Here is a 19,570-nt window from a genome sequence, read left to right on the forward strand (position 1 = left end):
GCTTCTGATCTTCTCTCCTCCTGACAAAGTAAGCGGTTTATCAGCCAGACTTTGGGAGCAAGCAGGAGAGCTGTTTAATTGACTCACTCAGATGAACAGCAGGGCTCCAGAGATCCAATGTACTAGCAAAACTCCCATGCTTACAGTAATTTATACAGTTAGACTGACTCACTTTTAATTAACGGCAGTCTCAGAAGTCTAACATATAATCTTAGAGTCAGAGATAAATTAATAATCAGTTTCTAGGTGGAAAAAAAATCTTTGGGGATTAAAGCATTTTTCATGTACCTGCAGAATCTGCATCAGTTCTCAGCACATTTTCCGGTGATATTTTAACTTGGTTCTGTCTGTTGGTTTGTTATTTTCTTTATATCATGTCACTAAGGGAATATAAGATTATGCCAGATGCTTTAATTTTCACTACATCATTATCATAGTTTTATGTAGATTATTTTTTCCATGAAAATCTAATAAAAACTTAATAAATTATGGGACTTCCCTGGTGGTCCTGTGGTAAAGAATCCGCCTTCCAATGCAGGGGACGCAGGTTCGATCCTTGGTCAGAGAACTAAGATCCCACATGCCGCAGGGCAGCTAAGCCTCCACGCCGCAACACAGAGCCCATGCTCTCTGGAGCCCACACACGGCGACTAGAGAGAAGTTTGCGTGCTGCAACAAAGAGCCTGTGCACCGCAACGAAAGAGCCCACATGCCACAACAAAGATCCTGCGTGTTGCAGTTAAGACCTGACACAGCCAAAAAAAAGTTAATAAATTATAAGGAGAAATTAATTTAGCTATGCTAGAACTATCATAAATTTAAAATATATCACTGAGCCACTACTATAGGCTAAGAACTTAGGAAATAAGAATTAAAAAGGGACTATTCTCATAGCTTTGCAGTTTGGCAAATGAGAGAGAGAGAGAGAGAGAGAGTGTGTGTGTGTGTGTGTGTGTGTGTGTGTGTGTATTTCCTCTTGGTCACATTACATTATTTTTTACTCTCCTGGATGATTCATTTTACTAGTAGACCTTTAACATTTTTACATCTGTGTTCATAAGTAACATTAGTCTATAGTTTTTCTGTGCTATCTTTGCCAGGTTTTGGAGTCAGGGTAATATTAGCATTGTGTAGTAAATGTGGTATATTAGTTTTGCCTCTATTTCAGCCTTTTTCTAGAGGACCTTTGGCTACTGTAGTAACTAAAATCTACATTTCTCCATTTCCCAGACTCCCATATAGCTAGTTTCTGATGTAATTCAGGTTCCACCAATCAGATGCACTTACAGTTATCTTGATTTCAGAATTGAGTCTCCCATTTTGCTGCTGTGCATCGGCAGCTATAGAATGACTCTAGAGCCACTAGTTAGGGCAGTGGTTTCCCAATCTCTGTATTGCAGCTAAGTTGGTATGATCCTGGAGCCCACCAGTTGCCACATTGACTTCTGATTACCCAGCTTCCTGATTCCAGCTAAGAGAGAAGTTCTGTTGGCCTGCAATTATGCAGTATTGTTCTAGGAGTCATTACTGGACACTCAGCCAGGAACCTGCTACCTCAAACCTTCCATAATGTTGTAAGCTAATAATTCCTCCATATTAAGTCATTTACTTTCTGCTTAAAATAGCCAGAGTTGTTTCTGTTATCTGCAGTTGAGTTTTGGTTAACATAGTCATTGATATCAGAATGAGTATAAGCAACAGACCCTCAAGGATGGGAATCTGAGCTTAGTTAGCTGATCTACTTGGATTTGAAGGCAGTGAGGACCTGGTTTTCATTAGGCGGTGAGATATTAATGTTTTGGGCTGAATACTACCCTCCCCAACCAGACTCATATGTTGAAGCCCTAACCGCCCATACCTCAGAATGTGACTATTCCGAGATAGAGCCTTTGAACAGGTAATTAAGTTAAAATAGGGTCATTAGGGTGGGCCCTGATCCAGTATGACTGGTGTCTTGTAAGAGGAGGCGATGAGGATACAGATAACACAGACAGAGGGATGGCCATGTGAGGACACAGCAAGAAGATGGCCATCTGCAAGCCAAGAAGAAAAGCCTCAGAAGAAACCAAACCGGCTGACACTTTGATCTAGGATTTCCAGCCTCCAGAATTGTGAGAAAATAAATTTCTGATGTTTAAGCCACCCGGTCTGTGGTATTTTGTTATGGAAGCTCTAGCAAATTAGTACGACTAGCAATAAACCACGGCATTCTGTGACAGTCAAATTACTACTTGTGGTTGCCTTAAATAGAGTGCCTATTGAAAGCATGGCTCTGGCAAACCAAGTGGTGGGGCCATAGCATTGTATGATTGCCATACAAAATTCAAAACTCTGAGGTGGCCTGGCTGCTATTAATTTCACTGAAGAACTTAAAGAAAACAGCAGTTTCAGGCTTTTAAATTGTCAGAAACCTAACAGATTTCTGTGACAATCCTAAAAGTCATATCTACAGAGTCCTCGTAGCTGAAAATCAGATACAGAGTTAGATTCTGTGGTCTGCTGAATTAGAGCGTAAGTTGAATTCACAGCTTCATCAGGTCTATGAATTTAGGGCATCAGCTGTGAAAAGGTAGGACTCCCCAAAATTGAATAGCAACATTTGGGAAGATTTGGATAACCCTGAGTCCCAAACCTCAAAATTCCACTGAGCCTCCCAGTTCAGCAGAAGCAGCTCCTTCTCCTCCATCTGATAAGGCTGATCTCACCTGCTTGGACACCCCGTGTTAACCTCACCTGAAACATACTGTGCCAGGGGATTCCAGTGCTCCCTGTGCTTCGCCCTTACCACTCTTCACTGCCTCCAGACCCACTATCAAGTCAGACCCCAACATGCCTAGGGAGCCAATTACAGTCAAACCCAGGAGGAAAAGGCTTACACACCTAAAGAATTATAAGATTTTATACTGGCAAAAATCTGGGAAATATGCATGGAAATGATTTCTGAGGGACTTCTAGACCAGAAGGAAGGACCATAATTTTAGGATCATGCTAAATTTACTGACATGGGTACAGGTACCAGAGAATCCAGATTTAATATGCTAGCTTAGACAGCTGAAAATGGTTCTAATTATTTGCTTGGTTAAGTATAACTTGAACTCAGTATGGACTGTGCTGAATGAAGCTGAGATACCAGAAATTCCTTGGCGCTGTGTAGAAGAAATGATTCATAGACTTAGGGAGATAAAAATGTTGAAGTAGATATGTCATATGCATCTAGCCCCTAATTCTGTTCTCCAAAGGATCCAAAAGATACTTCCTTCATTGAGAAATACATTAGTGAGGGAACACTTGGAAAGCATTATAGTGAGTGAATGTCTTTTCTGAGCTAGAGATAATGGTGGGAATGGTACCATTAAAATGGGCTCCCTGATTTCAGTGGAAATGATGAGACTCTAGGTAGCAGAGTCAAAGTAGCAGCATTTAGTTGTAAGAGACAAGGTAGACGTGTTTCCATAACAGGGCCTGTGTGGTACTCAAAATGGCTCAAGCCTCAGGGCAGTGCATGATACGTCAGGGGGTCCATTAGGCTGAAATAGATGGACTAGAGTCCTACTTGACAGAATAATCAAAAGAACTCTATTTAAGTTTGATGAACAGTGAGACACAACCTCTCAAACTACAAAGTTAATTTCCAGAACCCAAAGCATCTTGCTTGAGGGGCAGGCCTAGAATCCATGGAGGAGGTTGTAAAGATATATAAGATCATAAACTATCCCTCCTAATCCTCCCTAAAGAGGCCTGTGACCAGGGTGACTATGCACTAGAAAAATATCTAGACCTAGGAATTTTACTTTTTTATTTTTATATCTTTATTGGAGGATAATTGCTTTACAATGTTGTGTTGTTAGTTTCTGCTGTACAACAAAGTGAATCAGCTACATGTATACATATATCCCCATATCCCCTCACTCTTGAGCTTCCCTCCCATCCTCCCTATTCCACCCCTCTAGGTCATCAAAAAGCACTGAGCTGATCTCCCTGTGCTATGCAGCAGCTTCCCACTAGCCATCTGTTTTACATTTGGTAGTGTATATACGTCAATGCTGCTCTCATACTTCGTCCCAGCTTCCCCTTGCTCCTGTGTCCTCAAGTCCATTCTCTATGTCTGCGTCTTTATTCCTGCCCTGCCACTAGGTTCATCAGTACTGTTCTTTTAGATTCCATATATGTGCATTAGCATACGGTATTTGTTTTTCTCTTTCTGACTTACATCACTCCGTATGACAGACTCTAGGTCCATCCACCTCATTACAAATAATTCAATTTCGTTCCTTTTTATGGCTGAGTAATATTCCACTGTATATATGTGCCACATCTTCTTTATCCATTCATCTGTTGATGGACATTTAGGTTGCTTCCATGTCCTGGCTACTGTAAATAGTGCTGCAATGAACCTTGTGGTACATGTGTCTTTTTGAATTATGGTTTTCTTAGGGTATATGCCCAGTAGTGGGATTGCTGTGTCATATGGTAGTTCTATTTTTAGTTTTTTAAGGAACCTCCATACTGTTCTCCATAGTGGTTGTATCAATTTACATTCCCACCAACAGTGCAAGAGGGTTCCCTTTTATGCACACCCTCTCCAGCACTTATCGTTTCTAGATTTTTTGATGAAGGCCATTCTGGCCAGTGTGAGGTGATACCTCATTGTAGTTTTGGTTTGCACTTCTCTAATGATTAGTGATGTTCAGCATCTTTTCATGTGTTTGTTGGCAATCTGATGTCTACTTCGGAGAAATGTCTATTTGGGTGTTCCACCCATTTTTGGATTGTTTGTTTTTTTGATATTGAGCTACATGAGCTGCTTGTATATTTTGGAAATTAATCCTTTGTCAGTTGCTTTGTTTGCAAATATTTTCTCCCATTCTGCAGATTGTCTTTTCGTCTTGTTTACGGTTTCCTTTGCTGTGCAAAAGCTTTTAAGTTTCATTAGGTCCCATTTGTTTATTTTTTATTTTATTTCCATTCCTCTAGGAGGTGGATCAAAAAGGATCTTGCTGTGATTTATGTCATAGAGTGTTCTGCCTATGTTTTCCTCTAAGAGTTTTGTAGTGTCTGGCCTTACATTTAGGTCTTTAATCCATTTTGAGTTTATTTTTGTGTATGGTGTTAGGGAGTGTTGTAATTTCATTCTTTTACATGTAGCTGTCCAGTTTTCCCAGCACCACTTATTAAAGAGGCTGTCTTTTCTCCACTGTATATTCTTGCCTCCTTTGTCAAAGATAAGGTGACCATATGTGTGTGGGTTTATTGCTGGGCTTTCTATTCTGTTCCATCGATCTATATTTCTGTTTTTGTGCCAGTACCTTACTGTAGCTTTGTAGTAGAGTCTGAAGTCAGGGAGCCTGATTCCTCCAGCTCTGTTTTTCTTTCTCAAGATTGCTTTGGTTATTCAGGGTCTTTTGTGTTTCCATACAAATTGTGAAATTTTTTGTTCTAGTTCTGTGAAAATGCCATTGGTAATTTGATAGGGATTGAATGAATGATGAATCTGTAGATTGCTGTGCATAGTATAGTCATTTTCACAATGTTGATTCTTCCAATCCAAGAACATGGTATATCTTCCCATCTGTTTGTATCGTCTTTGATTTATTTCATCAGTATCTTATAGTTTTCTGCATACAGGTCTTTTATCTCCTTAGGTAGGTTTATTCCTAGGTATTTTTTTTTCTTTTTGTTGCAGTTGTAAATGGGACTGTTTCCTTAATTTCTCTTTCTGATTTTTTGTTGTTAATGTATAGGAATGCAAGAGATTTCTGTGCATTAATTTGTATCCTGCTACTTTACCAAATTCATTGATTAGCTCTAGTAGTTTTCTGGTGGCATCTTTAGGATTTTCTATGTATAGTATCATGTCATCTGCAAACAGTGACAGTTTTACTTCTTCTTTTCCAATTTGGATTCCTTTTATTTCTTTTTCTTCTCTGATTGCCATGGCTAAAACTTCCAAAACTATGTTGAATAGTAGTGGTGAGAGTGGACACCCTTGTCCTGTTCCTGATCTTAGAGGAAATGCTTTCAGTTTTTCACCATTGAGAATGATGTTGGCTGTGGGTTTGTCATATATGCCCACTTTCTGGAGAGTTTTTATCATAATGGGTGTTGAATTTTGTGAAAAACTTTTTCTGCATCTATCGAGATTATCATATGGTTTTTATCCTTCAGTTTGTTAATGTGGTGTATCACATTGATTGATTTGCATATATTGAAGAATCCTTGCATTCCTGGGATAAACCCGAGTTGATCATGGCGTATGATCCTCTCAGTGTGCTGTTGGATTGTGTTTGCTAGTATTTTGTGGAGGATTTTTGCATCTATGTTCATCAGTGGTTTTGACCTGTAATTTTCTTTTTTTGTGACATCTTTGTTTGGTTTTGGTATCAGGATCATGGTGGCCTCGTAGAATGAGTTTGGGAGTGTTCCTCCCTCTGCTATATTTTGGTAGAGTATGAGAAGGATAGGTGTTAGCTCTTCTGTAAATGTTTGATAGAATTCTCCTGTGAAGCCATCTGGCCCTGGGCTTTTGTTTTTTAATCACAGTTTCAATTTCAGTGCTTGTGATTGGTCTGTTCATATTTTCTATTTCTTCCTGGTTCAGTCTTGGGAGGTTGTACTTTTCTAAGAATTTGTCCATTTCTTCCAGGTTGTCCATTTTATTGGTATATAGTTGCTTTTAGTATTCTCTCATGATCCTTTGTATTTCTGCAGTGTCAGTTGTTACTTCTCCTTTTTCATTTCTAATTCTGTTGATTTGAGTCTCCCTTTTTTTCCTGATGATAGACCTAGGGATTTTAAGTGCTGTCTCTGAGCTTATATAACTCCTGGGGATCCAAAGCATCCTAAAAGTGTACGTGTCTGATTGGGCTGTTGGAAGTCAGGTGATAAATAAACAAAAGTTTCACCTTTCCATCTCACTTTGGACTGAGTGAATCAATAATCGAATCTGTGTTATTTACTCAGTTTCTGAGTGTAGGGTTGGAACGAGAAAGAAAAGCAAAATGTTTAAATTCTATGCACCAACTTGTTACCAGACCAAAGTAATAATGATGATGAGAGCTAACATTTACTGAGCGCTTATATAAGCCAGGCTCTTTGCCAAGTGCTTTACATGTGTGATCTCATTTAATCCTCTCAAAAATCTCTATTTGTTCTTGCTTTTATCATTTCCACTTTACAGATGAGGAAAACAAGAACTAGAAAGATTAACTTGTCCACAGTTATACACCTAGTGTGTGGGAGAGCTATGTTTAGTCCAGTCTTTCTGACACCAAAGCCCATGCTCTCAATTACAGCTCTCTACTGCCTTATCTGTGCTATGTCACATGAATATTGATTTACTAATTTGAATTGAGAATTGCATTGAGCCATGTAAACCTACAGCAATTTATTTTTCTCTTCCTGCCTTGTTTTCCAGGCTGATTTCATGCTCAGGGGATACAGGCAGTCTTGTATTGGCAAATGGAAAAGGAGATCTGAAGTGTCACATCACAGCAAACCCATTCAAGATAGACTTGGTATCTGAAGAAGAGGTTGTGATGAGCATAAACTCCCTGGGCCAATTGTACTTTGAGCAGCTGCAGATTCCTCCCAAGCAAAGGTATTTTTGCACATTACTTAACACATAAAGAACTTAAGAAAACCTGACTGTGAATACCAGTTGCCTAAATAGATAATACATCACCATAGAAAACTGGTTTGCCTTATTTGCTGGGATATTGTTCTGAGAAATTTCATCTTTTCACCTGTGCAGGTGAATGCAGGCTTGATGACAAAAATTATTCTCAGACATTTGTGAAGATGACACTCTTAACACATCTTATATGTTTGACTGAGGACGTTCTCTACCCTACACGTTCTTCTAAAAAATCATCCTGTTAACTTTTTTTTTTTTTTAATAAATGTATTTATTTATTTTTGGCTGTATTGGGTCTTCGTTGCTGAACGCGGGCTTTCTCTAGTTGCAGCGAGCAGGGGCTACTCTTCATTGCGGTGCACAGGCCTCTCATTGCGGCGGCTTCTCTTGTCGCGGAGCACAGGCTCTAGGCGAACAGGCTTCAGTAGTTGCAGCACGTGGGCTCAGCAGTTGTGGCTCGCAGGCTCTAGAGCGCAGGCTCAGCAGTTGTGGCGCACAGGCCTAGTTGCTCCGTGGCATGTGGGATCTTCCCGGACCAGGGCTTGAACCCATGTCCCCTACATTGGCAGGCAGATTCTTAACCACCGTGCCACCAGGGAAGCCCACACCATGTTAACTTGATAGATGCTAATGTGAACTAACATGTCTTCAGAATTTCATTTTACCTCCTTAGAATAACATGAGTTACCTTAGACTTGAATAGTTGTCCAGGAATTTTCTGGAACCAACCATTTGATCAAAGCTGTTTGTGTGTGGGTCGCATGAATTGGAAGATAGTAGTAGAAGGAGATTCTTCTTCCATTTTTACCAATATTGTCTTTAAATCCTCCAGTCTTTCTATTTTTACCCAAATAATGAACATCTTATATGAGCTACAGAAAGCATTCAACATAGTGATTTTTTCTGAGTTTCAACTTATTTCTATTTTAAAATTTTAATATTAAAAAATCTTATTTTGGGACTTCCCTGGTGGTGTAGTGGTTAAGAATCCACCTGCCAATGCAGGGGATGCGGGTTCGAGCCCTGGTTCAGGAAGATCCCACATGCCATGGAGCAACTAAGCCCATGTGCCACAACTGCTGCACCTGCACACTACAACTACTGAAGCCCACGCACCTAGAGCCCATGTTCTGCAACAAGAGAAGCCACTGCAATGAGAAGCCCACACACCGCAACAAAGAGTAGCCCCTGCTCGCCTCAGCAAGAGAAAGCCCGTGCAGCAACGAATACCCAATGCAGCCAAAAATAAATAAATAAATTTATAAATTTATAAAATATAAATGACTTATTTTATCACAGAAATGTGTTCATTGAAGGAAAAATAGAAAATATTGAAAAGAAGAAAAAATACCCATAATCCTGCCACCTACTCTGTTAGTGCCTTATGAATATAATTCAATTACTTTTTTTGACTGAAAATACTAATAGCATAACAAATCCCTGTGTATTCGTTATTTATATTTAATTCATTATGTATTTATATTTAAAGCATTAATATTTAAAACATTTTTTCCTTTTACTAAACTCCCATTATTTTTGTTTTATTTTGTTTTAGAGGTGATATCTAAGTTGGGCTTTTTAATTTTTATTTATTTTTTTAAATAAGCACATTGTACAAAGGTGTATATACACAGGGAGATCAGCTCGGTGCTTTGTGACAACCTAGAGGGATAGGATAGGGAGGGTGAGAGGGACGTTCAAGAGTGAGGGGATATGGGGATATATGTATACATATAGCTGATTCACTTTGTTGTACAACAGAAACTAACACAACATTGTAAAGCATTTATACTCCAATAAAGATGTGAAAAAAAAAAGGTGTATATAGGGAAAAGTCTCCCTCACCATTTATGCTTGAGCTACCTCATTCCATCCTTGAAAGTAATCAGTGTTTCCAGTTTTCTGTGTATCCTTCCAGAGATAATTTATGCCTATACAATAAGATTAATGTATTCTTTGTTTTTTCCTTTCCTGACACAAATGATATCATCTTTACACATTATTCTGTACCTTGCTTTTTTTCCCTTTACCAATGTGGTAGTTTCTAATTTCTTTAAAACAGCTACATAGTTTCTATTATATGGTTACACTGTGATTCATTTAGTTAATCCCTGCTAGTAGACTTTAAAGTTGTTTCTGATATTGTTTTACAACTACTTACTTCATGAATAACCTTGTATATGTGCCATTTTGCATACATGCAAGTATATCCATAGACCAGAGTCACAGAAGTATAATTTCTGATCAAATGGTTTGTACATCTGTACTTTTGATAGATGTTTCCAAATTGCCTCCCATAGAGGTTGTGTACTAGTTTATATTTCCATTATTTGTATTTATCTTTGTGTTAGGAAAATTAGATTATCCACTTGGAAAAAAAATGTAAGGTCCTAACCTCAGAACATTAGCAAAAATGAATTCCAGATAAATAAAAATAAAGCACACAAGAAAATAAAAATAGGAAAAAATGTAGAATTTAAAAAATCTTATTAGTGTAAGAAAAACTGAAGAGCCATAAGGAAAAAGGGTGATTGATTCGATTACTTAGAAATTTTAAACTTTAAACTTTATTATAACTGCAAAAACAAAATACAAACAAACAAAACAACTTGAACAAAATGAAAAGGCAAGGACTTGTAATTTCCAGTCTGGCATGTGAGGAGCTCAGAAGTTGTCACAAACAAGAATGAAACGTCAATCAAAAAAAAAAAAAAAGAAAATTACTCAAAATACAATATAGACCTAAATGTAAAACCTAAAACTATAAAACTTCTAGACAACAATGAAGAAAATCTTGAAACCTTGGGTCAGGCAAAGATGTCTTAGATATTACACCAAAAGCATGATCCACAAAAGAAAAAATGGGTTAAATGGACATAACCAAAAGTAAAAATGCCTGCCCATTCAAAGACTATATGAAGAAATAGGTTATTATTCTTCCTTTAATTTGCATTGACTATTAATTACTTTATTTTGTTTTATTTTATTTTATTTTACTGTAGTAAGAGCACTTAACATGAGATCTACCCTCTTCACAAAATTTTAAGTGTTCCATACAGTATTGTTAACTGTAGGCACAGTGCTGTACAGTAGGTCTCTAGAACTTATTCATCTTGCTTAACTGAAACTTTATGCCCATTGATTAGTAACTCCCCATTTCCCCCTTCCCTTAGCCCCTGGCAGCCACCATTCCTCTTTGAGTCTATGAATTTGACTATTTTAGATACCTAATATAGGTGGGATCATGTAGTATTTATCTTTCTGTGACTGGCTTATTTCACTTAGAAGAATGTCCTCAAGGTTCATCCAGGCCTTAGACTTTGTTCATTTGAGTATGAGTTGCTTCAAACTGGAGGAAATGATCTGGAAATGCATTAAAATTTAAAATATGCATACGTTTGAACTAGCAGTACCAGTTTTGGGACTTTGTCCTGTTGTAATCAAACACACATGTATCTAAGATAAATGTATGAAGGCGTTTATTGTGGCACTGTCATAGTAAAAACTAGAAAAAACCTGAATAATTAACCGTAATCAATTATAATAAAATATTATTCAACAATAAAAAAGGGATATTAATCCCTCTGTATAATGATTCAAATAAAGCTTTAGTATATTAAAAAAAGACTATATGAAGAGAATGAAAAGATAATTCATAGACTAAGAGAAAATATTTGCAAAGTATATATCTAATAAAGAAGTTGTATGGATTGATATAATATAGAAAGAACTCTCAAAATTTAAGAAAATAATCTAATAAACAAAAGATTTGAACAGATATTTCACCAAAGAAGATATACAAGTGACAAATAAGCACTTGAAAAATATGTTCAATGCCGTTAGTCATTAGGGTATTGCAAATTAAAACAACAGTGATGTACTACCACACACCTATTAGAATGGCTAAAGTTTAACAGGCCGACCATATTTTTAATGTAAATTGACCAAATAAAATTATATCCTTCTTAGCAGGAGCTGATAAACTGACACTGGGCTTGGAAATGTAAAAAAAAATTTCTATAGATGGGCTGAACTGAAACCAGGGAAGAGTGAGTTCACTAGATGGGGGGAACATGGCTATTTGGAGTGAAAGGTCAGTCCACAGCATCGTAATAACACTAATGTGTATATTCACAACAAAGTAATGTCACTACATTTAACAGACAGCACCAAAAAGTAGACATAGTGGGGACAAAAGTTCCCTGATATAAATGGCTGCCTAGACTTATTGTCCTTGTGGATCCTTGGGAGGCATTCTTTGAGACCAAATTGAGACTGGTCCCTGGGCAGAACGTTGCTCTCTGCCTGTTGAACATTCATGCTGCAAGAAGAGGTAATGAGCCTTATTCTAAGTACAGATGTACCTTGTACTTGTGTAATGTCATAAAGGAGAATCATAGTTTACATGCAATCTTGCAATCTTCTGCTATGCAAAGTGTTTATTTTGCCTTTTTCAATATATTTGCTTGACTTAGGCACTTTGAACAAGGAAAGGAAAAATAAAACACCTCTGAACTCTGATCTTTCACTGCTTTTGTACATTCTGATTGTGAAGTTGAGGGTAAGGATGTTCAGAAACCCATGGGGAATTTATATGCCTTCAGAATATTGTGCATGTTCTAATATGATGAGCTTTTAAAACACTTCGTTAAAACATGAATCAATATGTGTAATTGTATAGATACTCAGCTAATTTTGAATGCTGCTGATGGCATAACTATATATAAATATAGATTTTTATATCCAAAAATATATTCTTGTGTGCTACTTTTCCTACCTGATGATGTTATTTTATATAATGAAGATTGTTTTCTTTTTTACTAACTCATTTCAAAGAGAAAGAATTTTACTTATAAGCAAGCTGTTTTTCCCCCAAACATTCCAAAACAATTCTTTTTCTTCTTTGTTTTTTTCATCCAATAAATGATAGCATTATGATCTTTAAAAAAGAAAATAGCAGAGCAGTTTTTCAGTTATCTGAAACGCTGTCTCCTGGGCTGCAGTCCTCATTTTGCCCCCAATAAAACTTAACTCCCAACTCTCAAAAAAAAAGAAAATAGGAGTAGTTATATTAATTTCAGAAAGAGCTAACTTCAAAACAGGGAAGTTATGTGCCTGATAACAAAGCATCAAAATACTTGAGGCAAGAATGATAGAACTGCAAGTAGAAATAGATGAATCCACTATTACAATTAGAGACCTTAACACCCTTCTATCAGGAATGGACAGATTCAGCAGGGAGAAGATCAATAAGGACATATTCTAATTCAAAAGCACCATCAATCAGCTGGCTATAATTGACATCTATAGTCTCCTTCATCCAACAACAGTAGAATACACATTCTTCTCAAGCTCACATGGAACATTCACCAAGACCATATTTTGTGTCATAAAACACACCTTAACAAATTTAAACAAATGGATATCATACAACGCCAGCTCTCAGACCACAATGCAATTAAACTAGAAATCAACAACAGAAAGCTGGAAAATTCCAAAATACTTGAAGATTAAACAACATGCTTCTAAATAACACAAAGAAGAAATCTAAAAAGAAAGAAAGGAAAAGATTTCAAACTAAATGAAAATTAAAATACAACATCAAAATTTGTGGGATGCAGCAAAAGCAGTGCTTAGAGGGAAATTTGTAGCATTGAATGCAAATATTAGGGGGGCAGATGCATTTGAAGAGAGGCACATAGGAACTCCAAAAGAACAAGTCATTTCTGTTGCTTATGCTCACTGGTAGGTTCATAATTGTTCACTTTAGTATTATTCTTTAAACTCTGTGCATACATTATATACTCTTCTATATGCATGCTGCATTTTACACTAAAGAAAAAATTAATGTATAATGAGTATGAATAGACAATTCACAGAACTAGAAATACCATTTAATGTATAAAAAGGTAGTCTGCATCATTAATGGTACAAGTTCAAACTGAAATGCATTATCTTTTCTAAAACTTTAGATTGGCAAAGAGTTAAAAAAAAATCCATGAAGTCTAGTATTGTTAAGAATGGAAGAAATATGCACTCAAATACAACTATAGGTGTTAGAATAAGTTGTCATCATCGTGCAAGACAGTGCATCATGTTGCTCCATTCTAGGGTAATATTGCGCAAGAGGAACTGTGTTCTACCTTGCTTATGTTTTGTTTAAATACTATGAACATGTATTACATTTATAATAAAAAAACTGATTAATGTATTTTTAAAAGAGTTAAGGAAATTCAAATCTCTCTATATTTTATAAGAAATCAAACTGTTGGATTAATTTTCATCATAAATGTTTAATTTCATAAATTTATTTTTATAATGATGTTATTTTTAATAAGTTAAAGGATATAATTTATGGGGTCTCAATATTTGGAAATGGAAATCTTTATCATTGAACAAATTGTCAGTCTTGCCATGAGTGAAACAACTTTATATTACAGCAGAGCTACCAAGGAAAATGAGGAGGATACATCAGATGATACCACTCAGGTAATCTACATAGAGTAATTTATCTTTTTAAAATGTTTTTCACTATCATCATCATTATGTGGAGCATAATAGGTCTGTTCTTCCCTTATACAGGTGGGTAGTTGGTAAATGCTTTACCACATATAAATGGGACCTCCTGTAGGCCAGGCACTGTTCAAGGAATTGGTGCTGTATCATCAAACTAATCCGATTCCCTCATTATCATGGAGCTTATATTCTTCTAAGTCACATTAACTTTTTTGGACTTTAAGAGCAAAGGAGAACTATGGAAAGGTCTTAAGCAGCAGAGATACATGGTCTGATTTCTGTTTCGGAAAGATTATTTTGGCTAAATTCTGGAGAATGGACATTCCAGAAATCGTCTCTTCATCCAAAGCCCCACACATCTTTAAAGGAACCCTGACAGTAGCTATGGCCACGAAGAATGGTGAAAAATATTTCCAGTGCAATAAGACAAATGCTTCTCCCTCTTGAGAAATGGCCCATACTGATGAATATGAGAGAGAATAATTTTTCCATTTTCAAATAGGGAAGATAAAAACTAACACATTTGTGCCTTACACAGCTTTGTGACAATATGTTATATTAGCTTTTGGGAGACCTCTAATCAGATAGCTTACATGGTGGTTTGGAGTCAAACACCCCTTTGCAGGACTCTGATGAAAGCTGTGAACCATCTCTGTAGAAAAAAAAATTTTTTTCCTACTGTTTCAGGGAGTTCACAAACTTTAAAGCCTATCTAGACCTCAGGATAATAATCCCACATTAAGAATTCAGGTGTCGGGCTTCCCTGGTGGCACAGTGGTTGAGAGTCCGCCTGCCGAGGCAGGGGACACGGGTTCGTGCCCCGGTCCGGGAAGATCCCACATGCTGCGGAGCGGCTGGGCCCGTGAGCCATGGCTGCTGAGCTTGCGCGTCCGGAGTCTGTGCTCCCCAACAGGAGAGGCCACAACAGTGAGAGGCCCATGTGCCGCAAAAAAAAAAAAAAAAAGAATTCAGGTGTCGTTTTAAAAAAAACAGACTCACTTTACAGAAGATTTAATTATGAAGAAACAGCCTAGAAATAGGGAAAGGGCTCACTTTATCATTATTTATTTATTTATCTATCTATTTATTTATTTTGGCTGTGCTGGGTCTTAGTTGTGGCACTCAGGATCTTCGTTGCAGCATGCGGGGTCTTTTAGTTGCAGCATGAGAGATCTTTTAGTTGTGGCATGCGGACTCTTAATTGTGGCATGCATGCGGGATCTAGTTCCCTGATAAGGGTTCGAACCCAGGCCCTCTGCATTGGGAGTGCGGAGTCTTACCCACTGGACCACCAGGGAAGTCCCTCACTTTTTAAAAAGAAATGTGCTTTTCACATACACACACAATTCTTTTAAAACTTTTTTCATTTTACCAGAGAAAAGGTGACTTTTGTAAAGCTTGAAAGTTCATGGCTCTAGGTCAAAAGATAGTGAACCTGAGCAGTGGCCATCCCAGTTGACTTCTCCATCCAGCACAGGAACACAGCCAGTAGTTTGGCTAATTGAAGCAGGGGGGGAAGGTGCCCATATCAGCCAAAATCTTTGCTTAGGGTCTCTCAGAAGAGATCCAAGTTATTTGATTCTAAATGTTTTGCCTTACATATGTAAAAGACTGCATTTTGCAAAGTGCTTTCACATCATTTTGGCTCTTTTAAAGATATTCACGTCAAACAGTGTGGCAGTTCCTAAACAATTAAACATAGAATTACAATATGAGGGGCTCACCTGGTGGTGCAGTGGTTAAGAATCCGCCTGCCAATGCAGGGGACACGGGTTCGAGCCCTGGTCCAGGAAGATCCCACATGCCCTGGAGCAACTAAGCCCGTGCGCCACAACTACTGAGCCTGCACTCTAGAGCTCGCGTGCCATGACTACTGAGCCCGCGAGCCACAACTACTGAGCTCGCCTGGTGCAGCTGCTGAAGCCTGCGTGTGCCTAGAGCCCGTGCTCCGCAACAAGAGAAGCCACTGCAATGAGAAGCCCGTGTACCGCAACAAAGCGTAGCCCGTGCTTGCCACAACCAGAGAAAACCCATGCCCAGCAACGAAGACCCAACACAGCCAAAAATAAAAATAAATAAATAAATAATTAAAAATTAAAGAAAAAAAAGAATTACAATATGATCCAGTAATTCAATTTATGGATATATATCCAAAACTGAAAGTGAGACTCAAACCAATATTTGCAGCCTATGTTCATAGCAGAATGATATTCACAGTAGCCAAAAGGTAGAAGCAATCCGGTAATCCAAGAGTCATTGACAGATGAATGCACACACAAAATGGAGTATATACATGCAATGGAATATTATTCAGCCTTAAAAAGGAAGGAAATTCTGATACATGCTACAAAATGGATGAATCTTGAAGACATTATACTAAGTGAAGTAAGCCAGTCTCAAAAGGACAAATACTTTATGATTCTACTTAGATATCTAGAGTAGTCAAATTCATAAAGACAGAAAATAGAAAAGTAGTTGTCAAGAGCTGGGGGGAGGGGAGAATGGGGAATTATTGTTAAATGGGTGCAGAGGTTCAGTTTGGAAGGATGTAAAAATTCTGGAAATGGATGGTGATGATGGTTGTACAACATGTGAATGTACTTAATGCCACTTAAAAATGGTTAAAATGGTAAATTTTAAGTTACGTACATTTTACCACAATAAAAAATATATTCATGTCTGCTATAGATCATAAGGATGATTAATGGCGTTTATATAGAACATAGATCTAATTTGATTAATATACTGATATCACAAATTGGCCTTTTAAAAGATGAAATCACTTCCTCAGTCTAATATTTTAATCAAATAAATGTGCTATTGTGGTAACAACATTTGTTGCAATATATAACCTCAGTTTGCTCCCTTTTTTGTGCCAACAGGAAAATCAAGAGGAACTGGGCCTGTGGGAGGAGAAATTCAGAAATTTTGTGGATGTCAAAGATAATGGTACAATTAAAACTGGTGTAGTGTTAAAACAGACCTTTCCAAAATGGCCAAAAGTCTCTATCTAAAAGTCCCTTGAGCTTTGGCACCTAAACACATGACTTCTGTAAGGTGAACAGAAATCTCATGTTTGGGTCCCCTATTCTTCAGTAATGCATTGCAATAGAGAAATAGTGAGTCTATGACTTGTGGGGAGTGTAGAAGTATAGGCCTCATGGAGTTTCTGGTCTCACGGAGGTCCGCATACTGCTTGCACTATGCAGTGAATCAGACAGCTGCAAATTCTACATTCTATTTTTATGAGAGTCAAGTGATGAGAAACCAAGTTCTAAAGCTCATTGCCTCCAACATTTCAATGCAGTGGTTCTCAGCCTTTTCCAGGCCTCCCCATCATTCATGTGAGCATCATGTGACATTTCTCACTAGGCTTAGTGATGGGGGGGGAGGGTGTAGGTGGCTGGGAAGGAATTTGTCCCTTTAGGAGACACGGTTCAAATACTTGGGGCTTATTTAGTTGGAAAAAATACTCACTTTTCTCCTTATTTCTCCCTACCCTGGGGAATAACAGACCTTCCCTAACTCCTTGAGAATCTCTGTTCTAGCATCTATTTCTATAGCCTCATATAATGATCAGGACTGACATGTGCCCAAAAATTATAAGTAGAGGGGCCCTAAAGCTCCCCTTTCTGTAACATTATAATCCTTTTTACCTTACCTAAAGCACCGCCTTTCCATAAACTCCTCCAAATAAGGACCATTTGATGGCAAATACTTTTACCTGAGAGGGAATTTAAGTCAATGTTATCTCTCCTAGTTACTTTCGTTTTCCCCGTATCTCTAAAATAATTGTTAGATAAAGGACTTGTCTTTGGCTAAAGGAAATTTATATATCTACAATCACAGGGAAGGGGGTATTTTGAGGAGCCAGGAAAGGTCCTCCTGGTGCCCTTGACCTTATAGTTTCTGTATGCAGTAAGAATGAACTGTCAGGCAGAAGACACCCAGCCTTTCATCTAGTAAGTATTAAAAGTGCTCGCTATCATCTGCTTCCTAAAGCAAACAAGTATGCAATACATTTCTGGAAAATTTAGATTAGGGAAAAAATCTAAAACTTTGTAATCCTATTTTACAGATAGAAAGGAGATTTACTATAAATGAGGACACAGAGAACTTTAGCACACAGCTAAGGAAACATAACTAATAAGTGCCCAGAACTTTGCCATGTGCATTTTTGTATCCCCACAACACCTAAATATAACCGTACAGAGAGTCAGCATACATGATTTACTGATTGATCAGGGCAAGCTCAGGTCTCTTGATCCCTAGTCTAGTCATCTTGCTGCCCTTATAGGTGCTGAATCTCCTTAATCGATTGTCCCACTGAGAAGCAAAACTCAGTCACTATCCTGGTCCCTGCAGGTCCTGCCTCCATTGGTTTGGATTTCTCCTTGCATGGGTTTGAGCATGTCTATGGGATCCCTCAACATGCAGAATCACACCAACTTAAAAATACCAGGTAAAGTGAAAACAAGAATTCTTACAGGAGGCTCTGGTTTCTGGACTGGAAAAGTTTGAAAGGAAAATATGTGAGATGTCTGAGCCAGTGCTAATATGTATCTGGCCTTTCCCCTCTTGATATTGCTTGTAGATCTTTAAGAATTTCCCTTTAATGATCGCCCAGAGCAGTGGTTTTCAATTTTTATATTTTGGCAAAAAGAAGACAATTATAAAAACTATTGCTGAACCTAAAAATATAGAGGAAGTAAAAATATGGAGCTGCTGTGGTTGAAGTAGCGGGGAGAGCTTCATAATATCACCTCCCCGGGTTTTGCTTTCACCTCCCAAGGCCTTTCTGTGGAACTTGGGAAATACACTGTGAAGATCACTGACCTAGAAAAAGGCTTTTACCAAAAAAGGACAGTGAGCCAGAGAATGGAAGAGTGTGGCATCTCATATCACCTTTGATTCCCTCGGGGAGATTATTTCAAACTAACAGTATTGACAAACAAATGCCAGGGGTATCACTCTAAGAGGAAGCGGAACCAAAGAGAAACAGAGTCTGGTCAAAGTTGCCAGGTTCAGATGCTGTTTAGATAATAGGGAGACATAGTGACAAGTGAATCAGAAACTGTGTTGCTCTCACACCAACCTGAGCTCCGTGTTCCCCACCTCAATTCAGTTCCTAATCTTTCCCTACTCAGCACTGTGGAAACATGTTAGGATACTATCATTTTGCTTTCACGACAGAGAAATACAAAATTTGTCAATTTATTGTGTGCTTGCTATTATGCAGGATTCACAGGAAATGGTCCTCACCTCACAAGAGATATTTAGAAAAGCTCTCTAAGATATGAGATCATACACGCCAATAGTAGCCTGAGGGGATGCCAAAGGAATCAAAGGAGGAGGATCATATTCACCCACATTGGGTCAGGAAACCTTTAGGGAAGTGTTAGGAGTTGAGCTTTGAAAGAT

At 37.9% G+C, this 19,570-nt stretch overlaps 1 protein-coding gene across 1 annotated transcript in view; it reads left to right on the top strand.

Moving 5' to 3' along the window:
- Positions 1-19,570, top strand: part of GANC (glucosidase alpha, neutral C) — a gene marked incomplete at its 3' end in the record, with an annotated part of 70,865 nt that overhangs the window by 13,948 nt on the left and 37,347 nt on the right. The window contains exons 5-8 of the mRNA XM_082835716.1: positions 7,415-7,597; positions 14,074-14,122; positions 17,032-17,098; positions 18,515-18,611. Of these exons, the coding sequence (XP_082691842.1) occupies positions 7,415-7,597; positions 14,074-14,122; positions 17,032-17,098; positions 18,515-18,611 (396 nt within the window). The remainder of the gene's footprint in view (positions 1-7,414; positions 7,598-14,073; positions 14,123-17,031; positions 17,099-18,514; positions 18,612-19,570) is intronic.

Source organism: Leucopleurus acutus (assembly GCF_964270905.1).
Source record: "Leucopleurus acutus genome assembly, chromosome: 1".
NCBI lineage: Eukaryota > Metazoa > Chordata > Mammalia > Artiodactyla > Delphinidae > Leucopleurus > Leucopleurus acutus.